The sequence below is a fragment of the Cyprinus carpio genome, unplaced genomic scaffold (assembly GCF_018340385.1).
Source record: "Cyprinus carpio isolate SPL01 unplaced genomic scaffold, ASM1834038v1 S000006728, whole genome shotgun sequence".
In the NCBI taxonomy this organism is placed as follows: Eukaryota; Metazoa; Chordata; class Actinopteri; order Cypriniformes; family Cyprinidae; genus Cyprinus; species Cyprinus carpio.
The window spans coordinates 421,011-445,924 of NW_024879331.1; the positions used below are offsets into that span (position 1 = coordinate 421,011).

The window sequence follows — 24,914 nt, forward strand, 5'->3', positions numbered from 1 at the left end:
TGAAAATGGTTGGTGAATGATTCAGCGACCCATTCATAAAGATGTATCACTTGAGGTCTCACCGCAGAGTTTGCTTCCTAAAATTATCTATTTGATTATCTAAGATTAGAAAAATATATATACCTTGAATTCATGTGTGTCACTTTGTATTTGCAGTTTGGACCCATCTACTTATTCACGCCAAAAATACTCTAGCCTTATTTCGGGTTTGGAAAGCAGGAAAGTTTATGACTGTTACCTAGGCTCAAAAGAAAAACTCCACTTCGTCACCATTGCCAACTGTTGAAAACACTGCCTGATTTAACTTATTTTCGATGGCTTTTGAAACATACTTCTCGAACGATAATTTATTCAGGAAACATTAATTACTCGTTCAGGTAATAAAACGTAAAGGCAGATTGCTGTTTGGTTTTTGTTGCAGATGTCCGATCAGCACGCATCCAGAAGGACGGCTTCACTGACTGCACTACGACGGCACCCAGTTCCCCCACACCATCGCGACAGCTATCTGTACCACGTGTTCATCACAGTCACATCTCCTTTTCATTCATCACATTCCCCTCTTCCAAGTCCCCCTTATGACATTAGTTTGTCCCTCTTTCCTCTCATCCTCCTCTAACGGCTTCCACTCACATTGTCCAAAGACACTTCACATGTCACATGTTCATGAAAAACAAAAAGATCACTACAGCTCTTAATCTAATGACACTCTGTGCTTTCCATCCTATTTACCGTCGCGTTTTGTCCTCCACCTGCCTATCTCTTCCCCGCCTTTTTTATCACCTCTCCGTGAGTCTGCTGTGGCGCCCATGTTGCGCCGGCCATCTCCCATGCCTGCTCCGGCCCCACCAGAGCCTACACGGACACCTACGCCATGGGGACCAGCCCGGGCTTGTCACGTGCGTGGCGCCGGAAGGAGGTGGAGGATCAGCTATCTGGAAGAAACCTTTTTGGAGTACTGAACCCCATGAGGCCCCCAAATCCAGCTGTCAAAGCCCTTGGATGCCTGGCATCCCGGTAGGTCTCGCAGTGACCAATCTGCCCCGCGTGGGCCTGTGCCGGCCTACGCTGAAGCCCCATTCCTCATCTTAACTCGGGGCTGATAAAGAGGCAGCTATGCTAGGTCGACGGAGAGTTATTCCCTCTACAGACCACTCCATTTACGAGTAACAAGACAACAAATTGCAGCCCATCAAAGCAACCTGCTTCAAAAAAGCTTCTTGGGAATTCACTCGCCATGGAGCGGTTTTAGTTCTGGCGGGATTTGATGATCTTTCACAGTATCTGGGGGGAAGTGGATAAAAGCACAGATCGGTCGAGAAAACCGCGACCAGCCACTTAGTCTCTTGCTCATACTGCACATCTACACGCTTTCCTACTTTCTTCTTGTATTTTTCTTTTCCTCTTTACTGACAGTTAATTGTGTGTCTGGCAGTTTGTTTGCCTGTCACTTGGGACATTGTATTTTTGCCAGATTTTGCGATGTATTTTTATATCGTAGTCATATTGTATAGCTCCAAAGAGTTAGGACCATCCAAATCTTATTTACTTATTATTCCTCCTTTTTGCTGTTGACTGCAGTTTTGTGCTTAAAAAAATTTTTTTATTCATTACCTTTGTATTTTAGCAGTTATACCGTAATTTTTCAACACATTATGGTGAAGAGGCGCATTGTTATTCATGTGTTTCCCTATTATTAGCTTATTATTCACTGTTTCTTAACCACCCTCCACCTTTATGCCGGAGTCATGGAGTCAGCCTCTTACCATTCTTGTTTTGTTATCTCCGTGACCCGTCATGCCGGTTGGGTTGTGCCTTGCACTGCAGTCCAGTGTTTCCCTACAGTAGATTTCAAAGTCGACGGGGCACTCACTTCCAACATAATTTGTTTGCTTTTTCTTTCCTTTGAAGTTCCTCCGTTTTTTTGGTCTTCTTTGGAAGAGATGTTAGCTCCACCCCATCCTAAAGTGAACGCCTTTTTTTCTGAGCTAATATACACTCACATTTATCAGGCTCGCCACTTATTGGGCGTCACAACACAACGGTGCGCAAATAATCAGTTTGCAGGAAAAAAAACCGACAACCAACTACAAAAAGAGCTGTTAACCGGCAATGTTCAACCCACCGACTTACTCTTTATTTGCACGGTATCTCTTTTACTCACTATTTGTTTGCTACATTAATTCACTATCGTATGTACTATTGAGCAGCTTCCTCGTGTGTTTCCGCTCTAAAAAAAAACACACCACTCATAATGACCGCTCCAGGCCAACATAATATGACTATTCTTTTTTGCCTTTTTGTGTGCCACCAGGATTATGTAATTGTGTTAACACATTGGTAGGGAGCACTTATTCACTATTAACTAGTTTTCTTATAAGCCTGCACTATTATTAACCTTTTGTCTGTTTTTTAGTATTTATAAAGCACATATTCGGCCATGCACCAGATTCCTATCATCTACTCCTATCCATTACTAAACTTAACAACTCCCTTACTATTATGAATACGCCAGCATACTGTATTGCAAGTTTTTATTGATCAAAGTCGCAGCGTTGTTTGTTAATAGTGAGAATGGACCTTAAAAACAACTGTACGTAACTGCGATGTGTTCTTCAATGACGCTCAGTCATGGAGTGTCAATAACTTCCATGAACTTCCAGTGGTATACTGACTTGTGTTTCAGTGAGTGAGTCGTTTGTTGAAACTTAATACTGACTTTAATAATTCCCGACCACGTCTGATTCAAAACAGAAAACAGCTAATTCAGACGCGCGTCTTACGTGAATCTTTTTTGACTTAAAGAACGCGGCCTTCCGCAAGAGTCATTTTTGTTGAAGAAGGCAGCATCCTGCTCTTCACATGCATGACACCATTAGCGGCCAGTGTTGCCAGATCTGGAAGGACTATTTCGAACTCCAAAAACTCGACCACAAACCCACTCAAATCAAAAAAAAAAAAATGTACTGTCAAAATAATGCTATAGAAGTTGTGCCATGTCAATCAAGGTGATATGAGTAAGGACCATTTTTAACTCCTAATTAAAGCAACTCATGGTGCAAAAAATAAATGTAAAAATAGAATCAGTTTCCCAGGGGGTAAACAGAACACATCAGGGCATCTACATAAACGAGAATATACCAAATATGACCTACTAAAATAAGCAGGGCAGATACTGTCACAATCAGCAACAAAATTGACCGCTACAGTTACGAAAAAAAAAAAAAAAACAAAACAACACCTATCAGTTTCAATGTCAACAGTGTCAGAAATACTCCAATTTAAATGCAAAACAAAAAGTTGCCAATATAAGTGACTGGAATAATAAGCACTTAGAAAGGCGATTACTTTAATTAGCTGGTATTTCACACTCAATCATGCACACACCATCTCAATCAAAACTGCGTTATTCATTGATGCATACTGTATGATAATCCGACAATAAAAACAATAAAACACAACAACAATAATGCGCTTACCTTTCGTGTTTGCAACTTTAACTTCACGCAAGAAATAGAAGAAAGTGCTTTCATGAAGTAGCATTACTGTAGAAAATAATTACACAACTCTGCTAGTCAAAACTACTAATCAAGTCCAGCAGCTTTCAAGGATACCACTCTGGACAGTTTAATAAGTTATAGATGTCTGCATGCAGGACAGGAACTATATAGTTCCCATATTCAATTTGATTTTGAGTAAATTATTCACTGTGCTCTGATTTCATAGTTAACACTGATATTAGAGACATTCGCTGTCATCTCCCTCTACAGGATGTAATTCACAGGTTTTGAGAGTCACTCTCCCCACTTCTAATTACCATGTAAACTTGTTACAGTATTTATGCCACTCTGGCATTGTGATCACTTATATACACTTTTGTAACATTCAAAATCTGATCCTTTTTTCACAGGCGTTTTAAAACCTGTCCTGTAGCCCCCCCCCTGCACATTTGTAGGTCTCCGCTTATCCAACACAACTGATTCTTACTCATCAGCTCATTAGTAGAGACTGCAAGACCTGAACTGGTTGACTGTGGGTCTAATGGGGACATACAAAATGTGCAGTGCTGCAGGGCCGCGCAGGACAGGTTTGGAAAACCCCTGCCTTATCGCACTAAAAACTCACCACTCCGTGAATCATCACGTCTGTCTGTGATCCCAGTAGTGATTGGCTAAATTGCGGCAGGCAACATAAGCATCATGCCGACTTTTTTAAGTAATGTTAGTATGTACTGATGAACTGATTGGACTCTGCAGCGCGGCAGTACATGAAACACTTTTGATTTTGTTTGTTAACCAATTAGCCCTGCGAGAGCTAATTTAGAATGTTTGAAAACCCGGCAAAACTGAGCCCCCTCCCCCCCCAACCAGTGAGCCCAAAATTTTTAACCACGCACGAATAAAATTCAAAACCCCCCAACTGGGCATCGAACCCACCCAAATTAGCTTTTACATTCTAAGAGCGCAAAGACTATCACAACTTGATTTTACCTTATTGTTGCACATTTTAGTCACAGTCTAAAGCCCTGTATATTAATATAAAAGAGTGTGTTATTTGAAAACTGTAAGTAATTTTAGGTTTATATGATCCGACAGTTGAAAAATTCAGATCTAAATTGATTTAGCGGTTTTTATCACAATAGTTTCATGATAAAATATATTTAAGATTTTGTGGTTTTGAATTGAAACATGTTTTTTAACATTTATTCCAGTCCCATAGAGTTTTATGTACTGTAAAGGGCATTACTGTATACACATTTTTTTGAGGGATGAGTTGAAGTTTATAACTGCCGATGGAGCTTGTGTATGAGAAATCAGCAAACATTCCTTTAAGAATCATCAAATCCATTAAATATGTTTGTAAAGTGATATAAATGAAGTGTTATGACACAAACCGAAAATGCTACTCACAAGTTTTTCAATTCCAGAGTCTCCAACTGCATGTTGTTTAACTCAGTCACATGCTCAAACCAGCCTGCCAGCTCTCTTTACGATCCCATCCGAGTTTTGCTCTGGCTTCTGCGTAACACTTTATTTTCTTTTCTTAGTAACTTTTGTATTCTTGGGGTCTTTGCTGCTAGTTGATTCTAGGACTGGAAGGGAAGGGGTGGGAGGCGGAGGGTTTTCTTGCCCAAACTGAATGTAAATGAGGTGTGATTTGTACCGTGCTTTCTTCTGTGCCTTGAAGAAGAACCGAAAAACGATCTTAAGAAGTAAAACAGAAAAAATGTGTGTCTGACAATCCAGCATGACCTGCCCAATATGCTGCATGGACTACAGAGCAAGATAAACAAAGAGGCTAAATTCTAAACCGCACTACACCAATGAATCAAACAGGTGAGAGATTCCTAACAAGTTTTTAAACTGACTTAGCCCCGCAACATACTCCTGTGCAAGTACATAAATGATTCTAGCTGAAATGTGTCAGACCACTTTTTATAATGGCCGCTTGAACACTGTTGCATTGCATTTCGTCTTCTACAGTCATTTTTATTCTTTTCAGGTTCAACTAACTGGTCATGGCGGAGCAAGTAAACAGTTGGCATGTTTATTGCTAGCATGCTAAACATATTCAACAAAGCAAATGCATTGACCAAATATCCTGTCTGCAGTACTTGTGGAAAGGTATATTTTCTTGCCATACTGTTCAACAGCAACTTCAATACAAAATGCACCCCAATCCCATCTAATTCACCACTAATAATCATTGGTATCACATTATCTATGAGATACACACAAGCGTATTGCAAACACACTTACGTCAAATGTCTTCACTACCTACCTGATAAAATGCTTTGTGCGATGCTTTTGATAATTACTTTTGTTCTGTTTGTATTCGCTGGTTGGGTATGTATACAACTGTGTTTGTCGTTTAGTTTAGTGTTTGGTTTATGGAATGTGGCTTGAGGTGCCATGTCATGTGACGGGGCGGGCTTATGACACAGTAAATTGCTGCACCCTGTTACATTGCATCATGCACAGCTCTTAAGGGTATAAAACTAAATTTACAAAAACTTTACACTGTCAAGTAGTGTCTTTATTTCGTCGTTTTATATTTGAACAAATTGTCCTGCATTGTTTGTGCTTACACATTTGGTTTTTGTAGAAACAATTTTACTCAGAAACTGCTAGAAAATTAAGTGAAATACAAAAAAAAGCAAGTAATGCATTGAATTAAACTGTGAAAAATTTTCAAGTAAAAAAGACTGAAATAGTGATAAGGACCAATCCTTATGTTAGGAGATATAGAGACATGAGGTTGGATGTTTTGTCTTTGGGCCAGTAACACCAAGTAGAGAAACCATTCAGAAGACCTTTAGGAGCCACTAGCCCTGGCAATGTTGCTGGCAACTTTGGCATGGGCAAGCACAGACAATTTTATTCAGAAGAAAATAAAATACTTTAAACATTTTCCTGTAAGTGTTCTTCAGATTCAGTCTCAGAAAATGAAATGTTGCCACTTAATTAAATCTCTTGTGGTGCCAGAAGACAGCCAGTGGTCACTTGACTGGTCAACACTTGAAAACTGCCAAATTATGTTTTTCCTGCACACTAGATGTCATTACCATGTGGTGTGTGTGTGTGTGTGTGTGTGTGTGTGTGTGTGTGTGTGTGTGTGTGTGTGTGTGTGTGTGTGTGTTATGAGACACCACAGCAGCAAAACAACTGAAGCTGCACATATGAAATGGTTCCAAAAAGTAGAACATGCACGCTTTATCATAATAGAGCTGAATAAAATCTGTACTCTGATGTTCTGTTTCACTGAGCTTCTACACGGCCTTTTAAAAATCATGATCATGATAAGTTCCTTAGACTTGTTATAAAGACCACAACAGTAGGTTACTAGAAAGGAATAAGTTACAGTATATTCCAGGATCACAGTTATGGAAGTTTCCACTTCTGTATGGAAAGTTCCATAGATTAAATAGTGCAGATAAATGGAATTGCATGTGTCCCACCATCAGATGTTTGTGGAAATATGAAATAAACCCATAAAAATAGAAGCTATTTTGATATTTAATTGATTTGCCCTTTGAATCGCTGGTGAATGTCCATCCACAAGCAGTCTTTGGTTTATTTAGGGTATTCAGCGGTTTTTGTCTCAGCTATTATTTTCCTTTCTTTTGCAGAACTGGCAGGAATATCTGACAGAAGGCCAAAATGTGGATACATCTAAAATCTCTAAAAATTTTTCTAGAAGAAGTAACAAACAGGAGACAGAAACATTCTATGATTCTATACTAGGCTGTTTGTTTTGTGTGCCACTGCCAGTAGCTGTGCTGAGATGCGCTTATGCGAGGGACACTGACCCAACCATGTGTCCATGCACACATTCAGATAAAAATGGCTTTCCAAATGGTTAGACAGAAATAGATAGATAGATAGATAGATAGATAGATAGATAGATAGATAGATAGATAGATAGATAGATAGATAGATAGATAGATCCGATAGATAGATAGATAGATATATGTTGGAGGAATCAAAATGTGGCTGAGTATATGCCTCAGCTCACCTCGCTAATGACAGGCTGTGAAGAGCAGTGAGTCTGCATACATTAATTACTGCAGTTTGGCCTGGCCCTGCACAGTCAACCTAATTATTATTGTGTGAGTGTGTATTGCTATAGAGAGATGGGGAATTTTCAGTTTAAATGAAGTAAGAGTCATTGTTTTGAACTATGGTTCAGATTGTCACATATGAATACTAAAATATTGTATTTACACTGCAAATGTGCCACAAAACAGTACCTGAAGTAGCAAAAAGTATATGAAATGTTCCATTTAATGGAACACTGAGGTGGCATTAAAGGGATACTCCACCCCAAAATGAAAATTTTTGTCATTAATCACTTACCCCCATGTCAATCGAAACCCATAAAGGGTTTGTTCGTCTTCGGAACACAATTTAAGATATTTTGGATGAAAACCCGGGAGGCTGTGGACTGTCCCATAGACGGCCAAGTAAATTACACTGTCAAGGTCCAGGAAAGTATGAAAAGCATCGTCAGAATAGTCCATCTGTCATCAGTGATTCAACCGTAACATTATGAAGAGATGAGAATACTTTTTGTACACAAAGAAAACAAAAATAACAACTTTATTCAACAATTCCTCTCCTCTGTGTCTCTCCAAATCAGTGTAGCACCATTTTAGAGAATCTGAGCAGTATGCAGGCGGCGTACGCTCTTCTGTGTCAGCCGCGCCACAAGGATACGTTTTCTATGTATATTTACGCTTTGGTTTGAAAGAAAACAGCGCATCAGCGCAGCGCGGCTGACACAGAAGAGCGTACCCCATCTGCGTACTGCTCAGACTGCACAGATGGACTATTCTGACGATGCTTTTCTAGACCTTGACAGTGTATTTTACTTGGCAGTCTATGGGACAGTCTCAAGCCTCCCATTTTTCATCCAAAATATCTTAAATTGTGTTCAGAAGACGAAAATGTAGGTTTTTACGGGTTTGGAACAACATGGGGATAAGTGATTAACGACAACATTTTCATTCTGGGGTGGAGTATCCCTTTAAAGTTTCACATGCTAATTTTTGTTGTTAATCTCTGCTAAACTTTCATTATCATTTTCATTATATTTTCATTATCAGCTGTAGTCATTCAACTCCTGTTGAAATTAAGGTCTTTCTGTTACTTTGTCCCTGCAAATCTTTGCCAGTGTGAACAGCCCTTAATTTTATCCGAATAAGTGGCGAATACCAATGGAATTACATACTGTATAGTGGAGGTCATGTGACCTTTAGTCAAGTTGCAATGACACAATGTATAGGTGACAAAGCTCATCAATGTATAGGCAGTGTAAACATGTCTAGTAACAAAAGGCCTCCATTTACTATATATGATGTTTGTAAAAGCATCACTGTTGTATAAATGATAGCAAAATAAGACCAAGCGCAGATATGTTTCATCAGTGATGTGCTCCGCTCATGGGAACGGTGGAGAATGCAATTTTTCATACACCTGCCACAGTTGCAAGTGTCAACACAGGAGAGGAAAAAAAAGAAAGAAATCTGCTTGACATTTTCCTTCTGTCTCCTAAGCAACCTTCCTGAGCAGGCAGTCTTCAGAAGGTGAATACCCCTGGGAACAGAACACGCTGCTTTCTCCTCCTCTGTGCCATATGCTTGGAATAGAACTGCTGCTTTTTTCCCGATTTGACTGTTACCTGTGTTTGTCTCCCCTGCTGTGCATGTGCATCTGAACAGCTTGATTTTTATAAACCAAGCTGTTATGTTAGAATGTTTGCTTTTTATGAGCACAGGAATCTTGATCAAGTTCATCTTTCTTGTTGCACTATTATGCACTATACTCAACATTTGCTACCAGTTTTACATTAGTCATTATTTACACACCCTCATGTCACTTATATTTTGATGAATTCATTTGAAAGAAAACAGTTTTGCTATTGTATGGGCAAAAAAACAACAACAACAAAAAAAAAAAAAAACCCCACACACAAAATATTTTATATTTCGTTCCAACAAAAGAAAGAAAGTCAAGACAGGTTTGGAATGACATGAGGGGTGCACAAATGATGACAAATTTTTTCATTTTTTAGATTAACTATTCTTTTAAAGTAAACGGTTTTTCTTTTTTTTGCTAGTGTACCTTTAAGACTTCTGCATGTACTGTAAATAATTTTATAATTGGCTAATTTTAATCTTTCAAAGGGGTAATTCACCCAAAATTGACAATTTTGTCATAATTTACTCACCCTTATGTTGTTACAAACCTGTATCAAGTTTTGTCTTCCATTGAACACAAAAGAAGATATTTTGAAGAATGTTGATAACCAAACCAAATTTTCATTTTACATGAACTATCCCTTTAATCGTGTGAGCCAAGTTGCTGAATACGAAATGTGTTGAAGTAAATATTGATGTCATGTTAATTACCCTTTTTAACAGCTCAATTTCCATAAACGGTACAAATGGACTAGGAAGAAAGCCTTGCTTTGTGAGTATTTCATCACAAAGTATGTCTACATCAAGCATTTTTATTTAAAAAGAGTAAGAAACGCCCATGATTTGTCGCCCTTAATAACTTTAAAAGTAATGTAATTTTCAACTTGTCCCAGATATGTCAAAACACATTGCTTTTAAGTTTTGGCATAAATGTGTGGTGTGAACTCTTTCTGGGAATTACTGTTACAGTCTGCTGCAGTTTTCTTGGCAAACACACTATGACAACTTTAAATGTGCAGAGAGTATTTGATAACCATGTGACCGCTTACTGTGTGCAGTCTTGTATTTCCTGTCATTAGTGGGATCCTGAGGGAAACTAGTGGAGATGTCGAGGAGAGGTGTGAAGACTTTGGCAGAGGCTGTGTCACAGAAGGACTCTCATTAGAAGAGGGAACATCAACACCAGAGATTGACATGTACAGTAAGGTGCCACAAACTCCTCGTGGAAGGTGTCGAACGAACGACACAGCTACTGATCCTACAGTAATCCACAAACTGTTACAGTTAGCTTTTGAAAGTTGGAATGTTCAGTTTTCAATTCAAACTTTGATCTTGGTTACCACACAGTGACAAATGGCTAATTCACTCAAGGATTAAAAAGTCCCATCAAGTTTTTACAAAAAAACTGGTGATCCACAGAGTGGGAATAAATGAGTTGTGAAAGAAAATTCATTTTTGCTAGAGAGTATTTACATATTCAGGTATGTACATATAGTGGATATTACATATTTCTACATGGCACATCCATAGCACAAAACATGTTGGAGACAGCAGTGCATCCTGCATCCGAAAATCGCATTTGTGAGAAAAACAGAACAGAAAACAATTCTCACTATTAACTAGTTGATTTTTAGCATGCATATTACTAGCATTTTGGTTATTAGTACTCATAAAGCACATATTAATACCTTACTCTGCATGAACATATATTAGATCCCTTAATACAACTACTTTACTAACTGTTTATAAGCAGCAAATTAGGATTTTTTTTTTTTTTAGGAAAAAGTTGTAGTTAATTAGTTAATAGTGAGAAATGGTCCGTAAACTAAAGTGTAACCAAATATGCATTTAAATTAGCCAGATATTGTGAAGATACTGTAGATTTGTCATTATTAAGCAAAGAATGTTTTATTTATTTTGAGTAAACCGGAACACTGTGACAAGTATATGTGAGCTCAATGCAGTCAGCACTTAAAAAGATCCCAAATTCAGAGTCCAGCACACTCCTGTCCTCAACAACTCTCCTCTACTGTCTGAGTCTCCAAAATACAAACACTCCACACACTCTCTCACTGTGCTTGTCTTGGTTGCCATGGTGATTTCCAATGCCCTGCTTCCAACACATTGCAGACTTTCTAAAAATAATGATCTCTAGTCTGTATTGTTTTTATTATTATATCTCTGTCTCTCTCCCACTCTCTCACTGTCTCTGAATTTTACACTTTATTTAGCTTTTAGGGCAGATATAGTACAAGTGTTTGTGGCTTCTATTCTTTGGTATTCTTAGACATATTCATAATTGTAAATTTGGAATCATATAAATTTGAAATAGGAACCTCATAAATTAAAAAATAGATAAAAATAAAAATACTCAAATGGTGTTATATAGCAGTGGTGGATAGACACTAATATTTGTGGAGGCATATTTTTTGCTTCTTTTAAGTGAGGGAGAATGTGCCTAGGCTTGACAGTCAGCCTGCAAGGACATTTACAATAATGCAGTGTAATTGAATCCACAAACCCAGTGAGGAGCAGCTCTCGCTTCTGGAGTTTTGCTCCATCTCCTCCACTCTGACAATGTCACATCAGAGAGTGCAAAGGCGTGAACAGTATTTCTTCATAACCTTCTGATTATTAGAACTGGGACATTGTGAGCAGTAACATAAGACAAATGCCATTTCTTTTTTCTTCAAGCCAGTGTGCCAGTGTTATATAAGGATCATCTTTAAGAAACAGTGTCCTCATGACATAGAGCTGATATAATTAATGGGATATAACTGAACTTTGTTACATGAACTGATTTAGATTTAACTCTGCAAATGAAAAAAAAAAAAGAAGGAAATTTAATTTATGCATTTTCTGAAAAATGCTTTTTGTTTAACGTTATTATGCTGTGAACTTTTTTCAATCACATAGTTCAAAAACCATCAAACTCGATTCACTAATTTCCAGAAGAGATCAAGAGAGCAATATATTCTTTATTTCTGTCATTTATTACAAATAAGCTTCCAAACATATGTTTACATAGAGCCTTGACTGATCCTGATTCGAGTTTGATTGGTGACTGGCAGAGGATATAGGATGTACAGTGTAATTGAAATATAACTTTTTGGTTACTGAGGAGCCAGGTCATAACATCGCTGTTTAATATCAGCTGCTTCAGTGAGGTAGACATTGAGACAATTCAGTCACAGAATATCAAGAGAAAAAGCACAGACGCAAACACTACACACACGACACTTCAATGGTCAATAAACATAGCTCATCATAAAGGAACACTTTCACTTGAAAATGTTGTAACCATTGCACCTTCGTAAAAGGTTTTCAATACTAATAAGCTAATCATTCCATAAAGACAGACATCTTAATGTTATTGGAAAGCCATTAGATAGCACATATGTATTCAGAAAAAGAGAACAGTCTTAAAGAGAGAAAAAAAAACTATACATTTTACGCAAAAAAAAAAAAAAGGTTTCATAGTGCACCATTGAGCAATACATAAAATGAAATAATCAATCCACATACACCTAAATATACCGAAAAAGGCTATACCTAAAGTAGGTATTGTCATATAAACTAACATGTAAAATGTAACATACCAGCAGTTTCAATATCTGTGACAGCTCTACGCACTTTAAAAGACTTGGCCTGAACCATTTAAATGTAGAAAATATCAAGAAGCATTTCTACAAAGCTATTGAATAGCAGCAAAAAGGTTATCATCGCTTTTAACGTTTTTCTATAGCTCATAATTATGGCAACAAATATTCTTATCTTAGATAAGAGTGTGTATTTTCTTAACTTACAAGGTTGTAATAAGCCAACTAATGCAATTTACTATTTTTAAAAAATATTATTCACAAAAATTTGCTAACGAAAAACTGTGAAATAAAATTCTTATTCATAGCTAACACCACTGGACCGGGTCATTTAGCATTATAAACATCTACAATTGTAAATAGGTGAACAAAATCATCTAGTCACTATGGATATAAACAGTCACTTTATGTGAAAGTAACTCTACACATGTCTTTCGTAAGTAACCTTGGAGTAGTGTGCGTTGAGTGTAATCCCATACAATGGAAATGTAAACTTATGACATGGCACAGGTTCATAAATTAACAGTCTAAAAATTCCAAAAGCTATTTCAGATGTAACAGTTCTCGTCATTTACTTTCATCGCCAGAAATACTGTTAATGGTTGAAGAATGTGGCAAACGAAATATTTCACATGAACATTTGGATGGCATCAAAAAAAAAAATTTCCCTATTGATTGCTTATTGTCTTTGACACTATCATTTGGACACTATCATCATGTTCATGCTCAGATAACTTACTGAACATCACTAAACTTACAGTAAACTTAAAATAACACAGCACAGGCGAGAGTATAGAATTAATTCTGTGTCATTTAGGGTTCAAATTGTAGTGGCTTTAAAGGCCTTTATCTAAACTGATTCCAAGAGGCATCAGAATAAGACTTTTTCGAGTTGACCAAGCTCACATGTGCATAGTCAAACCTCTGTTTTACGCTCACACGAAACATCAACACATCAAGACAGTCATTTAAGATAGTTTGAGGAAATACATTTAGTCATTACTATATGTACTTAGTCATTACTGTATGTACAAAGCAAATTTTGCTTTTGAAGCTTCAACCATAAACTGTCTATGTCCTGCAATAAGCTCCACCTCAACCTCATCTACAATCTCAGTCTACAGTTAAACCAAGCTACCAAAGCTAGGACCATTCAGTGAGTCAGAATACAACTCAGCTGCACTGATTTTCCCAATGGTGGTCCCATATCCCAGCCCCTTACTTTTCGAAAGGATTTTTGAGAAGTTAGTTTGTGACCTCCAGTGTGAATCTCACATCTACCTCCTTCTCAGTTGGACTTATGTTCGCCATTCTTGGCCCAGCCTCTGGTCATGGCTGATACCACCATGCTGTACATATTGAGCCAAGCCTGGCGCAGTGGTGTCGTGTAAGCTGGACCCAGGCTGGACTGAAGCATATAAAGCACGAGGGGACTCTCCAACCAACTAAAGAACATGTGAAAGAACCCAATCAATCAAACCAATGGTCTGAAAAATCACTGTGACTCTCCCCAAAAATCATTGTCAATCTCATCGTCATCTTTGATGTTTGAGTGTTATGGCTGCTATATATAATTTCAGTCATCTTAACTAAACCATGCAGGCAAAGTGTACTCACAGTGAAGGACTGAGTCTTCACCCCAACTGCCTGGTGCTTCCTGCCCAGGTTCAACAAGAAGTCCTCCAATGTATGTAGGTCATCAAGATGGCTCACAGCTGCATCGATCACTAGCATCACCTGGACAGATATATAACCTCTACTGAGTTGGGTTTACATGGCTGTAAACTCAGACGTTGAGTCAAAATTATTCAATAGAAAGAAGCATTATAGTAGTGTTCATTTGCCTAAATCAAGGGTGTCCAATCCTGGATGGTCACCTCCTGCAGAGTTTAGCTTCATCCTGTTTTAACACACCTGCTTGAAAGTCTCGCTATAGGTCAGCGTTTAGAGCTAAACTCTGCAGAAGTGGGGTCTTCCAGGAGCAGGATCAGACACCTTGGTCCTAAATGAACCATGTGGTTCTGTGGTGCAACACACAACAACCAAAACATATCAGTCACAATCTTTCGACATATGATGGGGGCAAGTGCAGCTTTCAGGCAATTTTGCTGTAGGTGAGGGATTAGGATTAAAATGTCCATTTAAAAACATATCCCTTACTCTTTGTGAGCAACCAACTTTTAAGTTACCGGCCCCATCAACTACTTTACCAACAACGCCACACCAAGGCTGTTTCTCAGTTCTAAAAAAACTCTGGTTGTCTTGTTTCTCATGAAGACGGTCTTGCCAGGCTACCTTGAAAGAACTTGAATGTATACCGAGGACACAAAATGCATCCTTTTTAATAATTGAGATATGATATGATCTTGTTGCTCAACTGACCGCTCCAACACATTTTAAATAGTGGCACAAATTTAATGCACAATAATTATTAAACGTTTACTTATGTTATTTTTTAATTCACCACTTACGTGTATAAAGAGTATGTATATTAAATATTCCCTATGCTTTGCCAGTATTAAGATTCTAAATATGCCAGTAAAATGACAATATGCTTTCTTCATGTCTTAATGACTTTATTAAAATTATACCAGAAAAAAACAACAAATGTTTACTTCCCCAAGCAGCATATGTTTGCGAGCTTGCAGAGGGAATGTCTTGTCTTGAGTTTAAAACTTACCTGAATACCTTCTGTTCTATCCTCGGTACTTTTAGACACACACACACACACACACACACACACACACACACACACACACACACACACATATATATATATATATACTATATATAAATTTTTTTTTTTTTTTTTTTTTTTTTTTTTTTTTTGAGTATTGGATTTGAACATTGGAAGTTAACAGTGATTGTAGAACAAGAACACCAGGGCACAAGATTGCATAAGAACATATATTGAGAAACTGCCCAAAAGTTGTTTACTTTACAAATTGTTAAACATTTGACCTCTGGACTCACCTTGGTGACGTGTTCAAGAAAATCTGGGCTGGAAGAGGCATTCAGGTGCAACTCCACAATTTGTGCTGTAGCTGAAGAGAGTAAGTAGTGCTGGATCCAGCTCAAATAAACCTAATAAGAAATGTTACATTTAATGAGGCAGCACTACAAAGCAGTACATTGACATGAATCTTCAAACACAATTGCCACAATTGCATTTCCTTAACGAGAAGGATGATTAAATTAGGTAATATAAGTCATTTGATGTTGAAGAGTATCCTTTTTTTTTTCCAAAGAAAGTCACTTTTATTCTTTATGGCGAGTTTGAAGAGGAATACTCAGGAATGTGATACTTGGTAGCATCTTTCCTCTGAGAAGGTGATTCTGATGAAAATGATCTTGCTGCTCCCTGTCGCCAAGCAACAAGTCAAGCCTCTTACTGAGCTGCGGTTAGAGGAACAGACAGCGGGAGACTGACGGGGAATTTTTGATGGCTTTTAAGAAATTACGCTTTAGTTTGTTTATTAAATTGCTATACCTTCGTGATGAGTACAATCTTTGAGTTATGGAATGCAAGGATATTCCATTTTGATTACCAATTACTTTATTTGCCTAAAATCAAAACATATACATTACTTATTTTAAATGCATTATTTAATTATTATAAATATTTTTATTAAATTATTATTTTGACAAATGCATCTGGCCCAAAAAAGTGCATGTATATGAATACTGATCCACACAGATCTATTTGAAACTTTCTAAATAAACATGCAGGCTAAATTAAATAGCAATATCCCTTGGTGCAAAAAGAGTATGCATGACTGATATGTTACCTTGTGAACAGAACAATTCCATGTGGCACCTTGTTCTTCCCCAGACTCTCCCAGCTGTCCCGGATCAGACCTTTCTCTTTTTCCGAGAGTTTCTCCATTGTGACTCTCAGTAATGCTGTGTGTTCCCTGGTCGTCTTTCAGTGGTGTGGCATCAAAATGTCTTCTTCTGTTTAAAGTAGGACCTCCTGATTTCCCATTTACAGACTTCCAGAGTTCAGTCTTCAGGTATGACCCCCCCTGTGAAGTGCCAACATTGCTTATATTTTTCCAAGGACAAAAAAGACTTATCAGAGGAGCGTGCATGAGGGACTATAAATACATTTCATTTACAATCTAGTTGCAGTGCATTCAAATCAGTTTTACTGCAAAGCTTTTCCAACCAATGCTTCATGCACTCAACATCTAGAAGATAAGAAACCTAACTTAGCCCTGACTATATGGTCACAATAAACAGTTTGAAGCTGACGTACCGTTCCTTCACTGCTCTAGAGGTGACCTTCTTCTCTCACTGGCTTCGTCTGTCTTTCTCTGGCATTAGTGGATTTCTGTTTGTTCACTGCGATTATGTATATGTCAAGCCTGCTATCCTTGTGTTTGTGCTCTCTCTCTCACTCCTCTCTCTCTTTTCCTCTTTTGCTCCCCCCCTCTCACACACACATGCAAACACTCACTCACTCACTCACTTTCTCTCTCTTTCTCTCTCCCTCTATCTTCTCCATCTCCCCTCTCTGCTGCATCTAACCTAATAGATGCTGCTTGATGTGCATTCAAACTAGGATGAGGAAACCTTTTTGATAATCTTCCTTTAAAAAAAAGGGGGGGGAAACAAAAACTTAAAAAAATATTTCAAAGTATGTTGTGTTTTATTCAGTCACACTGTAACTGTCCTAAATACTCTCATGTGATATTGTACTCAAATGGACTGTAAATAAGGACAGAATGGAAATATATCTCTAATCTTCGCTGCTCCTAGTAATAGCACATGTTATGAGCCATAGCTCCTCCTACAGGTGAGAGTCTGGCACCTTCAGGCACACCGTATGCATATAAAATCATAGAACACATTTAAGGAGAACTCATTTGAATATACTGTTTTGTAGATGAGTGAAAGAACATAAAGACTTTAAAGCACTTCTGCCTTTTAAATAATGGCAAGGCAGCATCAATTAATATAACCAAATAAACAAATCCTGCATATAAGGTTGGTAGGCCTATGCATTCTGCCTAGAAGCATCTCTTCATTCTTTAAATAAAGAATCCATTTAGAACATTTCAAGTTCCAAGAAAAAGTTTTCTCTAGTTCTTTAGAAAACCATATGTGTACTAGTGCACTATATATAACCAAAACCATCTGAAGAATATATCAAATCTATAATCTATCTACATCTAGAGTGTAATATCATTAACTTCTCCATAGAGCCCTATACTTTAACAAATGACTCTTGATAAGTATGTTCTTTGCTGAACATAAACTACTGTTCAAATAATCATATTAGAAAGACTGAAGTAATGGCTGCTGAAAAGTCAGCTTTCCTTCACAGACATTAAGATTTTAAAATATGTTGAAATGTATGTGTTGAAATATTACTATTTTTACTGTATTTTTGATCAAATTATACAGACTTGGTGGGAGACTTCTTTTAAAAAATATTAAGAATCTTATCAAACTTTCAAATGGTTGTGTAAAGCTACTGTGTAATGTCAAATAACTATTGAATAAACTTTATTTTAGAAATTTTTTTACAGGGCAATTTAACATGACTTGAACTTGAAATCATGTTATGAAAGGAAGAAATGGATCGCAAAGCACATTCTGAAATGCATCCGGCTACATCATAATAAACAGTAGTAACCTGTGTATTTAAGGTCAATTCAAATCAGTCACCTTTGTCCAAATTAACAGGCTCAGTTCTTGATAAATGTTTATTAAGGAATCTTAGTCAAATCCTCTGTTTATTTTATTATTTTTCTTCATGATATTTTTGCAGGGATTCCCTGAATAATTTGCACCTTATGTCCTACCTGATTCAGAGCTATATCTAGCATGTTATCAATGTAAGGGACATTCGGTTGTGACAGCAAGACCCAAAGCACTTGAAGATAGTGTGGACAGGAGAGAGCACAGTTGCCATGGCGACCTCGCAGGAGCGCTTGAACTTTCAGTTATCTGACACTTAAAGCTCAAGATAGAAGCTGTCACTCAAACGCAGCGTTCTGTCCACCCTAAATGACTTGACTGATGTGTGTGCATGAATGAAACAGACAAGATGGACACTGAGTTTGCCTTTATTGAATCTACATATTTAACAGAGGCAAAATAAAAATATATTTCTGAGAATGATAGCATTATTACGTCAATATATTCAGAATGCAAGGCGTGAAGTTGCCACACCATTTTTTTTTCTTTTTCTTTTTTTTTTTTTTTTTTTTAAATTATAAACCCAGAAGTAAAGTGGTAGTGAATTTAGCTAGATGCTAATGCCTATGTGCAAAATAAAATTATATGTACCCAGGAGGGCTGTTGTATCAAGTCAAGTCACCTTTATTTGTATAGCGCTTTATACAATACTGGTTGTGTCAAAGCAGCTTTACAGTGTCAAACAGGAAAATAGTTTGTCAATAATGCAAGAGGACAATAACAAAACAGTCATTTTCCAACTCTTTTCTTTCCAGCATTTTTCAAGCCAGTACTTTATGACATGATAGTATAATATTTTTGCAAAACCACAAAAAAATAAATAAATAAATAAATAATTCATCAGAATGCATGGCTATACTTTTTGAATAGTCATAACTGGAGAAGGATACTTTTTGCAAGAATAAATGGTGCTAATCTTACAAACAAGTATAAAATTGTTGTCTTTAATGTATTCCTGCAAATAAATAGTTGTTGGAAAATTAGTAGTAATGATGTTATTTAGCCTAATTTGATCTTTTTACTTAGTAATATGGATTTAGCATTAAAATTCATAAAGGTTGTGTTCATTTTTGAAGATTATCGTGATGAACAAAACATGTAAGAATCATAAACTTTTGTTGTGAACAGAGCTACATTTCTGCAGTGATCCAAAAAATCCAGTGTGATGCAAACTTCGGGGTTGGCTTAAAAAATACAGCACCCCTACAGCATCCCGTCCATTTTTTCCACTGACACGCCCCAAATCTGAAACTCCATGCTCAATGGAAATCAAAAGTTTCCCCATTTGTATGACTTTGTGGTGATGTTCATATACACACAACCTGTAAATACAGTCATTTTGAAATGACACACAAAACTGCTGCCAAATCTTGACCCCCTGACTCCCATTACCAGTGAAAGACGTAATTCGAGTGTATACTCATACAATATAAGAAAAGGAACAAAGCCCTACTGTACCCTACCTTAACTCATTTAGCCATGAGAAAAAAAGTATTTCCAAAGTAAAATGAATGGGTATCATGAGGTGAAATTGGGCAGTCATTTTCAAATGTGCAGTTGACGCTTTTCATTTTTCAGTGTCATCACTTCTTAAACCACTAAATATACAACTTATACAACAAAATGGACAGGACTGGCTATCATAATTTCCTCAAAAGTGCAATTTTAGACTTTAAAATACACTGCATGCTACACGGCTTGTTTAAACTAATTATGTTCCATCTTATGATCATCATGTAACAGCAAAAGCAGAAATCATGACTCAAAATCTTCAAAATAATTCAGTTACACAGAAACACAAATTCCTTTAATTCCTTTAAAAAATCACCAGGACTGAAGAAGCCAGTTGGAGGAAAAAGCTCTTGATGTGGCCAAATGCACTGACTAGCACAAGCTCATTTTCCAATAGAGGAGGGCTGTTTACTCAACCAGTGCTATGACTCTCAAAACAGCCTGACTTCAGGAATGAGAATTTCAGATGGGCCTTGTGCTAAAGAAGAGTTGTCTTAGAATGTTATTTGCGTATTTATTCAAATGGAGTTACATTAATAAAGCTAGTTTCTGTGACAGTTATAGTTCATAATTATAGCAGACGTTCAAAGCCACATTTGACAGACTCCTCCAGGTGGAAGATGTGTTCGTGCCAAAAACAAGACTTCCCCAGTTTACTGTTTGCAAATCCTGAGGGTGCCTGACACCAAACCCATGAGCTTTTTTTTTGTGGTTTACAAGATGATTTAATGTGCAGTTAGTAGAACTCAAGCAAAATATACTGCTTTTAATCTGCAGCTCTTCTGGTTGCCAAGTGTTTTTTGATTATTTCTTTCTTTGTTGGGTCAGTAGCCCCCATAACCATTCTTAGGATCATAAAATTAAACTTGCTTTTGGTTTTCTGTTTTTTATTAAAAATGTTATGACACCCATATGGGAGTTTCTTTAACATTCATAATCCCTTCTCTTTCGTAAAAAAACATTAATAAACAAGAGGTCTCAGCTGTATCAAGACCCACATTGATTCAATATACAGTAATACAAAATACAGTAAAATCTACAAAATAAAAATGAAAAGAAATATAAAATGTACAATCATGTTAATCATGCATAACACGATTTTTTCAAACTGAAATGATCTGCCAGCGATTTTTTGCCTGACCACAGTCTGGAATATGGATGTGAAATACACTGGCCCACCAGCCACTTCTGTCAGCACAACTCTTCCTCTTTGGTTTCCACATTCCCTTCTTTTTCCTCCTCATTTGTGACACTGTCTTCCCCACTTCCTGCACTGTAAATAAAACAATAGCAGAACAGTGTGTGTCCATATGACTGCTACATCATAATATTTGCAAATGACCATAAAGCTGACATCAAATCATAAAAATAAAGATTTATAATAAACAGATCTTTTCATGTCAAAACCGCATCTACTGTATTTCCATTGAGTAAGATGATTTTATTTTAATGGGTCACAAGAGAGGAAGTAATGTCAAACCTCTCATCAAAACTAGGATAAATACTTTAACACACTGTTAAATCTTTGCATTGAACAGATTTGTTCCGCTCTGTAATAATCAGTAACACATATTCATATATCGCTTTCAGTGCTGTAATGATCCTCTTCCGCACAGTCATTGTCCACATGGATGGCCAAATATGTTTCTCCCTTTGATCTCACAAAATTTTCATCCAGACCTGCTTGCTCCAAAGTATTCCTGTATCTGCATTCAACATTATTCTTGGCATTTTTTCTGAAAGCATTAGGAATATGCATATTGTGAAAATATGAAAGTTACTTTATTTTGAAAATGTTAAGTAGTGTACCTGTGACACCTGCTCAGACAGGTGCGGGCGAGCTGTCACTCATGTTTTAATTTCCTTCAGCTCTCTTTGATAATCTTTCATCCTCTCCAGATCAGCTTGCCTACATTCACAAGAACTCATAATCAAGTTATTACATTCCTGGCTGGTTTTATACAATAAAGTCATCTTTTCAAAGTGCTCATCGGTGCTGTTTGAGTTTCTCTTGGTAGACCTCTTTATGAGGGTCCATTGCCTGGGCTCTCATTGCTACTGCCCTGCTCATAGGTTGAGACTTGATTCTGTGCTGCTTCATCCACTTTGCATTCTCCTGCTCCTTGAGGTCCTTTAGCTCCAGAGATCAATCTGGATGACAGGCAGATTATACATCATTTTTTAAATGTCATTATTTTTATTTGGATAATAAAAAAGGAAATTTTATTGGGTAATTCAATGCTTCATTTTATCAGAATAAATCCAATTAATTATATGTGCATACATAACATCTATTATACGTTTACAATTCAAAAAATATGTTTTTTCCAAGTTCACAAAATAACAAACATATAACAAGCCCAAATGCTGTATGTTGCATACATGCTACAAAATAGATACGAGAAAATATAACAGATAAATACATAAGATAAAAAAGAAAATAACTAAAGTGAACGTATATTATTTCTGTAATATGATAATATTTCTGAATATACAAAATCTATTTCACATATTTTGCTTTTTTGAATTGCTTTAAATCTAAATACAGTACTTATTTTTTATTGAATTTATTTTGTTTTAAAAAAGAGCCATATTGAAAGACAATAATAGCCCAGCTTAAATACATTTTAACAGTTTTTATTGAATTTATTTTGTGGAAGTAAACACTGTGAAAGATGCTTGTGTTGAACCGACAATACTAGCCCAAAACCATGCTTAAATAGCTATTTGCATTAATATTAAACAATGGAAGCCTGTGCGCATCTGCCAATGTGGAAAGTCAACAACTGTGCAAAAAAAGACTGCCAGATTCATCTTGACTGTAAAAGTTTCTAGTCATGGTATTATTAACTAAAAGAAAATAAGATCTGTTTCAATTGGTTTTATTGATTTTAGTCATTGTGGGTCTTCTGGAATGCGCTGGACGTAGTGTGTGAATGTGCACAGTTGGAAGGGTTTTACAGTGAGTGACATCTCTCCTCTCTGCTGCCTCCATTGCCCTTTTGTTGAAAGGCCTGGTAGAGCTTGTCAAAGTCAGGCACGGCAGTGTTAGTTTTAGGTCTGAAGGACAGCTTCTGGTCCAAGTAACCCAGCATCTTGCTTTTGCTCTTCTGAGCACTGCGGGTCTGTATATGCTGGGTTCCTGCCTTTGAATGGGTGCTGAGGAGGCTTTCAGAGTCTCCTGAGCTCGCAGATGAATGCCAATCTTCCTTTGCTGCTCCTGCTCGAACCAGCATCACATAAATACAGGTTTAGAAGATGAGTAAAAGATGATCTTTTAACGTTTCAAATAAATTCAATTAAAATGAAATGTACATTTTCGAATTAAAAATTCAAATGAAACTTTTTGTGTAAACTATTCCTTTAAATATGTTAGATTTTCAATTAAATATGTTACATAAGGTATTTAGGACATACATAAGCATATAAGATAATATATTATAAATTATTTTGATTAAATATTAAAATAAATGGCACCTTTCAGCTGTTCAGAGAGCCTGGGCTCTGAGACCGCTTTTGGTATAGGTTTTCTGACACAAACTGATTCTGTTTTTTCACTTTTATTAGCAGAGGCCATCTCCTCCTTCAGCCTCTCTCGCTTCTTCTCCTCCCTCTTGTGGAACCTGAAGGGCTTCTGCGTGGTCAAGAAGAAATCTCTCCTCTGCTCACGACCTTCCTTCCTCAAGCACTCTTGTTCATGGATGAGGTCATCATAAAGAGGCTTTGAGACGTTCTCGGGGACGATGGCAACACAAAACTGTTTCTGACATGCCTCCTCTTCGGCTTTCTGTGAATCCTGGGGGAGAGGCTTCCTCTGTCTCTCTGTCACCGTTCCCAGAGAATTAGATCCAGTAGTTCTTGGTGCCTCAACTCCATTTGAGGTCAAATTCCACACAATCACTTTTGAACTGAGGACAAGAGTGGAAGATGTACTGTAAGTTTCAGATAATACCTTTGCAAACATCGTTATCACATTTAATACTCTGCTGCAGTATTTTAGATTTAAGTCAAGTCAAGTCAAGTGTGCTTTATTGTCAATTAATCCACATGTATAGTACAGTATATACATACAGAGAATCGAGATTGCGTTACTCTCAGACCCCTCTACAAACAGTAGAGCCTAAAAATCTAGATCAAATATAAAATATAAGATACAACTATACAATAAGGGAATGTAAAAAGACATATAATAAAAAATAAAAATAAAGTTAAATAAAGCAGCGCAAGGTACATGGCAGATAGAGTGCAAACCAGTGAACAAACAGTGCAAATAAAAAGATTTTTAGTGCAAAAAAAAAGCTTATTCAGTCTGATTAAAGTGACAAAAGGGCTCAAGAGCAGTTATTTTATTTAAACTGACTGATGAGGTGGTAGAATGACGTCAGTTCCATGGTGAATGATGAGGTAGTGAGCAGACCAATGCTGCACCAAAGTGACTGGTGCATGTCATCGTATGTTAGTGGAAGGGGTGGTGGAAGGACCTGCGGATGTGGGATCTGGGGGGGTGGGGGAGATTTTCATAGTTCAGTGGTGCCTGGGGCAGAAGTTCGGGAGCGAGTTAAGTATCCATTCGGTACTCGAGGTGAGCAAGGACCCTCTTCTCCAGGCCATTCTGATGCTGGAGCTCTATCTTCTCAAGCTGCAGCCTGCGTTTGGCCTTCAGAGCCTCCAAATGCAACTCAAGAGATAGTTCAGCCTTATTCTTTTCTTCATTACAGGACAGCAGGCTTTCCGTAACATGCACATTGTCTCCCTCTTCAGATCTAGAGAAATCTAAAGTGGGAGAGATCTGGCGGAAAATCTGTATTTAGTTTGTTTGTTGGATTAATGAATTGTTTTACTTTTGAAATAAGAAAGGAGCTGAAAGAAACAGCCACCAAACTGTAATTTTGTATTAG

General features: G+C 37.2%; 1 protein-coding gene and 1 pseudogene across 1 annotated transcript; both read right to left on the minus strand.

Annotated features, from left to right (window-relative positions):
* Positions 1 to 13,219: 13,219 nt before the first annotated feature.
* LOC122144583 lies at positions 13,220 to 16,819 on the minus strand (annotated as a pseudogene).
* A 5,221-nt stretch (positions 16,820 to 22,040) lies between these two features.
* On the minus strand, positions 22,041 to 24,176 carry LOC109089246 (protein FAM161B-like). Its single transcript, XM_042755596.1, has 3 exons — positions 23,494 to 24,176; positions 22,978 to 23,236; positions 22,041 to 22,167 (listed from the first exon to the last, which is right to left on the minus strand). Exons 1-3 carry the CDS (start codon positions 23,978 to 23,980, stop codon positions 22,041 to 22,043), a joined length of 873 nt encoding a protein of 290 aa, XP_042611530.1. The 5' UTR covers positions 23,981 to 24,176.
* Between the last annotated feature and the right edge of the window lie 738 nt (positions 24,177 to 24,914).